The sequence below is a fragment of the Varroa jacobsoni genome, unplaced genomic scaffold, assembly GCF_002532875.2.
Source record: "Varroa jacobsoni isolate VJ856 unplaced genomic scaffold, vjacob_1.0 scaffold_345, whole genome shotgun sequence".
Taxonomy (NCBI): Eukaryota; Metazoa; Arthropoda; class Arachnida; order Mesostigmata; family Varroidae; genus Varroa; species Varroa jacobsoni.
Window position 1 is genome coordinate 262,973 of NW_019213247.1, and position 10,440 is coordinate 273,412.

Sequence of the window (10,440 nt, forward strand, 5' to 3'; positions counted from 1 at the left end):
ACTTTATAAATCTAATTGCTAACTGTTACTGCAGTTGTGTCACTGGCCGGCAACACTAACTGCCGTCTCGTTGCGGGCTCTACCAGTCTGTGTAGCCCAGTCTTCATCGCAGTGGTCGTCGTTATTGGCTGAGTCCTCTTCAATAAACAGCAGCCAGCATTGTTTAATACAAACACGCCTTCTCCTTCTTCCTGAGCTATTCTTGCGTCGTAGATTACAAAGACGATGGCAATGGCTGAAGAAGTTGCTGATCTCTACGGGTGGCTCACCATTAGCGGTACCCTGGTTGGCGTCAGGATAGTAGTCTGGCTCGTATGCAGGTCTTCCCTGGTGCGGAGGCCTGTGATGGTGCCTACGAGGTGGTCTTCCGTACGGCGGGTGACGATGTGAACCGTGAGGTCGCCTATGAGGGGGTTTATCTGGTATTCCGTAAGGATTATACGGAGATTCTTGTGGCGGACCTTGAAAGCGTCCATGTGATGGATGACGATAAGGAGGTTCAATGAACGGATCATTCGGAACGCCTGTAAAGCGATTAGTCGGGGGAAAATATTCAGGTCGACCGAATGGGGGTTTGCGGCGACCTGAAGGCCGTGGAAGCTGTGGTGAATATGGCTGGTAAAATGGCCGCGGCCCAGGTGGATACATGCTGTGAAAGTTGAATTCATCAGCAGATGCGAGAGCGTTATTAGGAGCATTCCACCCAGTCGGTATCGAAGCAGTATGATTCGTGCCCTCGCCTGCAGACTTGATTAATTCGAAGCAGAAAAACAATGCTAGACCCCCAACGTTGAACCTGCCAACTACTTCCAGATTTCTTTAATCGTATGCGCACGTTCCGCAGATATTATTTTCTATTGCATTACCTCATTAGTGGGAAACATGCATACCAAGTGGTGTTCGCTCTCATTCAGCCTCGTATATCCCGTACCACTGTTGTGAATCATGCGCTTCATCATACAATAGGGATTCGCATTCGCTATGAATTACGAACGAAAGTTCTTGTTGACTTACTTACCAGACTGCAACTCCGGTGATCCGTTGATCACCTCAGGTATATCTGGTCTGGAAGGTGTGTCGGAGGGAGTAGGCCGAATCGGTGAAATTATCTCTGTGAGTGGGTTCATTAGACCACCAAGAATTCCCGGTCGCTTCGTAGTTGTCGTTGGTTCCTCCTCACCACCGTCATCAATGATGGATTCATCAAAGTGACGATCTGGACAACACACGCCGAGATGCGCTCCACCGATGAAGCATGCATACGACAATAATACGTTGATATTGCGAAGGAAAGCTGGCAGTACGCAGTGCTGTACGTGTCTGTTGATCGTAACAAGTGAGCCGTTATCATGAAGGAATATATCATGCATATATCAAGTGAAAGTCTTTTTATTTGAATCTAGAATATATTAATATTTATGGTAGTCGGTGTTACTGGATAAATCATATATATCGACGACGATCCTCTCCCCACGAGCAAGGTGTGTAGATGAAAATTGTATTTTTCAGTAACTGTCACGATTCAAAGCAAAGTACGAGCACGTAGAAGATTCTTGAACATGATTAGCAATGCTTCTATCCGAGTTGAGGTATCGAACACTTTATTAGGAACCTATTTCTCTAAGGACAAAGTTAGATCCAAATTAGCCAGATGCCAGCTATTAGCCAATCAACTATGTTATTAAAGAATCGTTAACTGCGATAACATTAACAGATGATCTGCATAAATGCCAAGAGCCTTTTTTAAAAGTACCTGCAATGGCCTTTTTCGAGTTTCGGTGTTGCACATGCTTGGAAGCGACGAACCGTTTTAATTATTCCGCTAAGAATGGGAAAACTATCCAGGCCAGAGTTGCGCTTTCGATACGATTCGAGCTGCTTTATAAAGTGCTGTATTACAGATTCGTCCTTGATGGGTATCCCGTGGTCCTCTGCATCGGTACCTGGAGGTAACGGCAGTATTCGGGCCTCTGGCCTTGACGTTGTGGCCTGTTGACGCCGCTGGTTTCTAAACAGGTCAAGTCGTACGTCCAAGTTCAGTAGACCTATCGATTAAAAAGACCATCACTCAAAATACTCACAATTAACGAGGCAGCTCTAGGTAATAATAAAATGGGTTCAATCGTTTTACAGTAAGTTGATGTTAAATGTTACCTCCTCGTTTTTGACGAGAACGGACATTCGTTTCTGAGGTGCTCGGCCTCGCAGTTAGTGAAACTATGCCCATCAAGCAAAATATTTTCTGAAATTAAAAAGGGAATAATGTCACTACAGAGATAGAATTGCACTGCAAAACAAGTGAGAAATTCGTAAGCACGTTGGTATATTATATATTGCCTGGATGACTCTTATTTCATCTACTTTCAAATTATGATGACTTAGCTAGACTAAATTAGAGTTATTTCAGCTACGTCTTTTATCCTCTTCAGTGTTAATGAATAAGTGTAAGGATCTGCCATTAGTGGGACCGCTTATACGTATACTGCTCTGTCCGCGTATTGTTCAGGTCTGTATCAAATGTTTCCTATATCATTTTTTCAAACGAAAACCCCATTTCCCAAGAATACTGGCAACCGGATGCAACACGTTGCTTAGACAAAAAGATTTACAAAGCCATCCGTAAATAAAGTTCAGTAAGTGGTGTGATTTTACGTAAAAGTGCGCAAATAGAACTCGTTAATTGCTTTTAGATTTCCATTTTTGACACTATATTGTATAGCGTTTTTTTCCTTCAAAGGGTACTTGGCTGTGCAGGGAAATGCGTCTATTAATATAGCCAACTACTAAAATTTACAAAGTTTTGCCCAACTCCAAACTATTCCTGTTCTTTTCAAGTCTCACACGCCTATCTAACAATGGATGTGAAGTAGATATTATTAGAATTGATATCAACCAGTTCAACATTACTTATTACGTGACAGAGGGTTTTTCGAAAACAGCACAAAACTAAACAAAGCGCAATTCGTAATCATAGGGTGATGTTACCAACGTCATTCTTCCCATCTCCAAGTTAAAGTAAAGCAACCACTTATAGAAAACAAGAGGGTGTAGCGCGCGTTAGGGTCACCTCAGCTTCGCCCCTCTGGTAACAAAGCCCTGGTAATCTAACACCCAGCACTTAGCCGCCTTCTTGTTCCGGCTGGCTAAAGTGAAACTCATCAAGATAGGCAAGTGCCAGTCGGCGCTACCCCAGCGGCCGGCAGTTCGCTTATGAATCAAGGACTCGGGCCGTCTCCATTCACTGAAAGGACCTTTACCAAAACAGCTCACTAACAAGCTTGATCCAAGATGTGTTCACTTTTGCGAAGTGTTTATGGCAGGTTAGATTTGATTAACATTTAAGACTTTTTAAAATAAATTCACCATAGCCAAAATAATATCAGGAACCAACCTCACTATTTGGGTAATCGGTACTAATTAGTGTCTCAACACTTTAGTCGACGCTGCGGCCATAGCTTTCAACGTAATTTTTTCTATAGCTTACCTCTATATCACGTTAAGTAAATAAATTAAAACTGCATCGTCCTTAATATTATAGAACGTTGATGTTTTTGCTTTCTCTGCAACTATTAAGAGCTTACGGCAGTATTTTACGACACCTGAAAATCAGCGCGAATTTTCTTACATCTTGGCACGTTCGTACATTAAGTTCTATGGCGCCACGAGGCAATGGAGCCAACCCAATCTCGATTCTGATAAGTGTCTTCCGGGTCAGTTATATCTGGGTCATTTTGCATATTTGTATTGGAGGAAAACTGCAGAATTTCCCTAAATAAAATCCAAATCTGCGTGAATGAGTTTCAAAATCGTCAAGTTTACTGGCTATTGGGTTTTCTGTAATATTAATGTTTTAAAGACTTCAACGAGTAGCTCTATTTGATATGGCATTGAGAATTAGCATTTTGTTCCCCGTCAGCATGTTTACAACCTGCTCTTTGAATAAGGTTTGTTTTGTACCGATAGACATACATTTTTTTTTTGCAATATCGGAACAATATAGGCACTCACTGAATCAACTCAGCGCCATGCATTTATAAATAATAAATACAAAGAAAATAATCAAAATCCTCTGTATAAATCCCAAATTTGCGCCGTATAACCTTCGGACTTGGAGAAAATTCATTCCCAATCGGTACTATTCTGCTGTATAGTAGGACCGCTTTTCTTAATTTACTATGAAATTTATGTAGGTATAGTTTAACAGGTACAAGCTTCGATTATCGTACTGCTCAAGCGTCTTCTATTCACATAAACATCTCAGGTTTGCTCATATGTAGAAGGAACGTGTAATATAGGTTGTGTAGGTGAAGGAGAGCAAAGCAATTTTGCGGAAAATTTGTAGGGAGCGAACGAATGCAGCTGCTTAACAAATGGGTGAAACACCTGTTACCATCGCAAATCAGCAGCAGCACCAGAAATGGCGGCGGTTACAGACACGTAAAATATATATCGACTTAAATGACTTTTACACTCTTTAGATCACCAAAAACGATCCGATATCTGTTACACCTGTATTGCCGTTTCTAACAAGATGCCGAATCGATGTTCGTCTCATACTGCGATGATCTGAAGACTGACGATTCGACAAAGAAACTGTAATACAAAGCTCTGAAGACATTTCATAATTTTATTTGTGATTATACAACACAAAACTACATAGACATTATTCACTATCATTAATGACAAAATGAGCAGAAACCGACCACTGATTTAAGACCGTACAACGATGAAACTAGACATCGGGAAAAAATCATAATTGTCATTATCATGATCAAATGTAGCATACGACTTGTAGTATGATATGACTTTAGGCTACATCGTACGATGATCAAAATGGCGGCCTTCAAAACTTGTTTACTTGTCTTGTCTAGAACCAGTCGGAGACCATATACATCCCTTGTTAAAACGGAACTCATTAACATAACTATCGCGGAAATGATATTACCAGCCCCATAAAAACAAGACAGCTATGGCCATGGTTACATAATGAAGACTTCATATATTGGCGAAGGGGTCACCTTTCGTCATTAACGTCATTCTATCGACAATTCAAACAGACCTAAAGGTCGATCCACAGTAACTTCCGCCCGAAACCTCTTTTATAACATAACTTGATCAAACATCACAGTTCGTGTGAGTCGATGGACATATATAACGCTACAACATAGAAGCATGAGAGCTGTGGTTGAGAGAGAACCTGAGTACCTTTGATAAAATGAGGGTATCTTAAATAAAAAAAATCTCACAACTACATAAAGATGCAAACAAAAACTAGCAGACAAAGTGCTACCGACCTGCCAGCTATTATGCTTCGCAAATTTTACACAGTTTCACCTGTGAAGGACTGATGATACCGCTCGATTGTTATATTCTCTTCGACGCACGGAACTACTTTCGCTGCTATCGCCGTGTTATGTGCTGTTGTATGATGATTAATATTTTTGCGCCGCTAAACCACTCGATCCCAAGCTAGCAACGGGGCAAAATATCAAAGTGGGGCCAAATGCGTCGGGTACTTTGAGCAAGTTTGGCCACAATCTGAGTTACAGACGGGCTTTTATGTAGAATAATGCTACCTCACATGAGCTTTATACAGATATACCGTACCTACGTTTTCAATATATGCAACTAATGAACCCACAAACAATGAAGTATTTCTGATACATAGAGGCGAAGTGAAAGTATCATCACAGATTAGCGTGGCCTTCGTACGATGGTCTTCGCCCACAGGTCTGCCAATAGACGAATGCACTATAGATTGACGAACAATTCTGCCGCTAAGATTTCTTGAAAGTATGTGCGTTAACACACGAATGATAACAACCTACTTATCTAACTTGTATGTATTTTAGGTTCACGGATAACGTATGCGTAAACATAAGAAAATACTGAAATGAGTGTCCTTCTTTGTGCTGCAAGTGACTGTCGTGTCGTCGTTTCTAGTTGTCGCTTATTAAACCTTTAATTGGCCCTGTCAATCGATCAATCAGCTCGTTTGCAGTATTCTTCTGTCTCGTTGATCAAACGGAAACGTTACACTCACCCAACGAAGTAACATGATGTTGCCTTCGGTTGGTTGAAGCCAGAACCGCTATCGGCAACAATAGCAAAACTTCCGTCACTGCGTATATTTTCTGTATCGTTCTTTCCCTCCTCTTCGCCTTCGGTGTTTGTTCGACGTCACACAACCCCTGCGTTTGATGGTACAATAATTGTATGTGTAAATCCAGATTTGTGAGTGTGTATCCGAATTTGCTACAGGCTTCTGTTTGTTTGCCGGCAAAGCAGTATGCGCTCTAAAGGAGCCTCACTGTGCTCACAGTGCCGGAGGCTGCGGCGGTAATGGCCAATTTCACTCGATAGCTGTCGCTACTGAGGCGGTGCTATTGGTGTTGGCAGCGTTAAAAGAAGAAGCAAAGGCTAGCACCAGCAAGCCAATGGTGTCCATCGGCCCTTCGCACGGCTATTGGTACGGGAAATAGCCATACACTAGCGCATGTTCGCACATACAGAGACGGACAGATAGATGGACACGCACAGAAAGTGCGTTCAGAAGTCGAGGTGGAGGGGGCAACGCCAGCCAAGACGTAAAAAAGCAACCGACACTAGTGCGATGAATATAGCATATCCCGGCATTAGTACTACTATAACCAGCGTTGATTTGGCGACTCGGCCCCCTTGCTCGTTGGCGCTCGCCGCTCCTCACTGGTTCTCTGGTTCCTTTCCCCGGTTCACTCACTTCTACTCGCAGCGCTGAAGGATCCTGACGATAAAGATCTAGCAAGACGATGGAGACGACAATCACTTCCACTTGCCACTGCTACAGTATCCTCGCGAATCAGCTACTGATGCCCTGCACGAGATAACTCCCTTCTCTCAATTCTACTTGAGCGCGCGGGCAGTATCTTGTCAAGTCATAACTGTGATGAAGAGGCTACACGGGTATTCATCTAGCCATTTACCCTTTATATTGACTTCACTTGTTTCTTTTCTTTATTTGAATTCTTTTTGCTCGAAAACCCATTTGAAGATAATATTTGTGCTTGGGCTAAGCCAGCCAATGGCGCAGGTCGAACGATAACACCGATGTTAATGTTTGTGGACGCGTAGTGAGAATTCTCACTGATGGCAGACGCATAGAGAGAGAAAAAAAAAAAAGCGAACAAGGTATACGTATCCGTTGTGTTATTTGATAAATTTTAATGACCAGCGACGTCTGAATTATTCGATAAACGGTACGAAACAGATGAAGTGATCAAGCTCAACATGTTCAATAGTCTGATTAATACACTTCACTCATATGTGAATGTTACCGGTTGCACTGCTGTTAGCAGCTCTTCGAATTTTACTTTCGAAATTATTATTTGTTACGGAATCACATTGCAAACTGGCAGTACTACTAGAAACAGTACTACCAGCTGACCGACCAAAAACGCTTGCACGGAAGCGGCGACGGAAGGGCAAACGCCTCAAGAAGAGCGCGTGTAAAGTGCAGTAATGAAAACTATGACATCTTCTAACCTTCCTATGCGTACCGCATTTCCTAGTTAGAATGAAATTGTTTTATTAACGGCCAAATTCTTGGAACTTTTCGCGAAATTTTATATTCAGAAGCGTGAAATTCTCTTTATAGTAATAAATCAAAGACTCCTAAATAGAGCAAACGAAGGAAAATAGTCCAGCTCAAAATATCATTATTTCCCTTTCATCTATTTTTCATTTTGGCACAGGCCTTGAAAAACGTTCTATGCCAGACGTGTGTCACCATAAACTAAGAATAATGCAATTTTTCTTGCCTTTTCAATAATTAAATAACCTACCCTCAACGAAAATTGATTTTTGCTCTGTTGATAATCAGTAGGTTGGTTTTGTTTCATTAAAGAAACAGCGAATACCTAATAGCTTTTTATAATAACGAACGTATCCTTAAAAGTTTTACAATGATATCAATCTTTTATAATCATAGCATATAATTGATTAAGGGTTATATATTTATTAACTGAATTATATTGAATTTTGCTGCCTCCAGTATTTGGCTGAATCAGCCTCTACGAGGATTATTCACCCATAAGGCTGTGCCTATCGCTGAATATTTTTCCTCATAGTAATATGAAAGTAACACGAGATATGAAGTGAAATGAAATATGAAAACGCAACTATTAACCGCAAACTTTTCCAAAGCTGCACCAAATTAATTGAATCACATTGTTTGCTTGGATGCGTTGACCGACTTCTTCGCACAGTCACGCTATCAATAAGCGTAAGTCAAAAAAAAAAAGGACCTTTCAAAACTGTTACACGATAAGAGGTGAGCTTTTTTGGCCTATTGGTTCAAACGATTGCTTTTTAGTTTCTATGTAATACCATCATGCTATGTTAATTAAAGGTTTTGATCAGACTAGTAAATGAAGCCTTTGCAGCTAACCTATACAAAAAGCTCTGGAAGTCCTCTGTTCAATGCTTTGATTAAAAAATTTAAAAAAAGTTATTTTTTGTCTATAGTCACGCTTTAAAGAGGATTCCTTTTGTCTTCTGCCATTGCTCTACACTGGCGTAGCAAACGAAGTTATTCAATGACATCGGGTCTTATCCTGTGTCGATCAGCATAGAGACTAGCTGAATGCAAACTCATTGTGGAAGTATGTCTGACAAAAGTCAGTGGCGCACCCGTATCGCGTCGTATAATTAGCAAAAACGTACTATTTTACTCGTTTTTGATTTTTTTTTTTTTATCAAACTCCAGTATCAATTCACGTATCTTATTAGCTTAATCATAAATGTACACGTGTTCTACATTATTGTTTTATCTGAGCCTGTTATGATTTGTTTGCTTCGGTAGGAATCCTGAATAGCTATTAAAACATCTGGCAGTGCTTAACTTACAATGTTACTCATGGGATAGCAAATATCGTATTAAATTGCATATAGCCTGAAAAAAAGAACAGGTATTTCCTTCAAGTCTTTAACTCAAAGATGTGTGAATTTGAAGAAAATTCGATCCTTTCCGTTGAAGGGACGAAGAAACGTAAATGTTTGTTTTTAGGTATTCAGTTGATTGAAGTTACGCAGGATATAATATAACTAAACAAAAATTGCCAAATGCTTACGTTTGCATCACATCCTGTCGTACTTCTGAAGTAATTTTATCGATTTCCTAAACGTAGCCAATACCAAGTTGGTCTTCCTTTACCGTTTAACTCTCAATCTTAGGTCTGTAATTGTCTATTATAAACTATCATTTAGTAACATGCATTATTTACCAGACGACTGATTTTTATAGCTTACTAGAGATGGTACACCATGGCAAAAGAAAGCATTGGTAACAAGTGTTACGAAACATCTATACATTATTTTATTTAGATCTATCGAAGCTCGTATGCCTTCATATTTAACGTATATGGCTGATGTTTCATAAGTGTCAGAGGGATTGTATATATCAAAAAAATTCTTCTCTAGTCGCAGCCGTGATAGTCACTGTATATAAATGAATGTGTATCACCAGCATTATTCAGCAACCTTTCCATGCACGACTCGTGCGATAAAGTGAATGTTATGGAGACAAAATGCCGTTTTTAGAAAGCAAAGCCTTTGGAACCCGCTATGAGAAACACAAAAAGATCACACATTTCCCACGCATCGCGAAAAATTCCAATTAAAAAAACCTTCGAAATAATTATCCAGCTGTAAGCCCTCAAAATTTGTTCCAACTGTTTTTGGCCCCATGGTACGTCGCGCTGACACTTCAGTCAGGGCACAACCACACACAGGAAACGCAAGTAGTTACCGGTTCAGAAGCAGAATTCGGTAAAAAGTTTTCAGCCTAAAAGCCTAAAAATAGCAAAATGATGATTGTTCGGCTTCGTGTCATTGTAAATGCTGTCGTTCAAATGGAGGCTTGTTTCAAAAGGCCTTATGAGCCGGGTTACATAGGTTTCTTTCGAGTCGGTTGGTCTGCCGCTAAAAGCGGTGGGAAACTATACAATGTGTGAATACTAATCCTTGTCACGAGGCTACGCAGCATCATAGTGCAGGCCTTCTATCTTAGCAGTGTCAAAATGTAAGTTTGCGTTTATCATTTCGATAGAATAGGAACGTCAGGTGGGCTTGTTCGTTGTAGTCAAATGAGACAGAGTCAAGCCAGTGCATTGGAATAGTGTCAACAGGACAAGGAGTGACCCGACGTCGCCACGATGCTAGATGATTTCCAGCTTACCTCGGTGTGGATAGTGACAGGAATTTGGTTTTTTGTCGGATGCATTTTGCCCTGGCTGATTCCGTCAGGTGATAACCGTGGCCTTATTCAAACAATGTTAGTAACTGCTTCAGTCTGCTGTTACACCTTTTACCTTGGTACGTTCATATCGCAAATGAATCCTGTCATTGGACCGATTCTAGAATTCAAGAACTACCATATCGCAGCCGCAGGATGGGGCGGTGATA

The 10,440-nt window shown here is 40.8% G+C and overlaps 1 protein-coding gene across 5 annotated transcripts in view; it reads right to left on the bottom strand.

Moving 5' to 3' along the window:
- LOC111259557 (uncharacterized) overlaps nucleotides 1-6,662 on the bottom strand; it is a 17,722-nt gene extending 11,060 nt beyond the window's left edge. For 2 of the 5 annotated variants that reach the window (XM_022831670.2, XM_022831671.2), the window contains exons 1-5: nucleotides 6,044-6,662; nucleotides 2,155-2,242; nucleotides 1,754-2,045; nucleotides 1,019-1,320; nucleotides 270-524 (exon numbers count right to left, since the gene is read on the bottom strand). In XM_022831670.2, the coding sequence (XP_022687405.1) occupies nucleotides 270-524; nucleotides 1,019-1,320; nucleotides 1,754-2,045; nucleotides 2,155-2,242; nucleotides 6,044-6,058 (952 nt within the window). In that variant the 5' untranslated portion in view covers nucleotides 6,059-6,662. The remainder of the gene's footprint in view (nucleotides 1-269; nucleotides 525-1,018; nucleotides 1,321-1,753; nucleotides 2,046-2,154; nucleotides 2,243-6,043) is intronic. The other 3 variants (XM_022831669.2, XM_022831672.2, XM_022831673.2) reach the window with 3 other exon arrangements.
- Nucleotides 6,663-10,440: the final 3,778 nt, after the last annotated feature.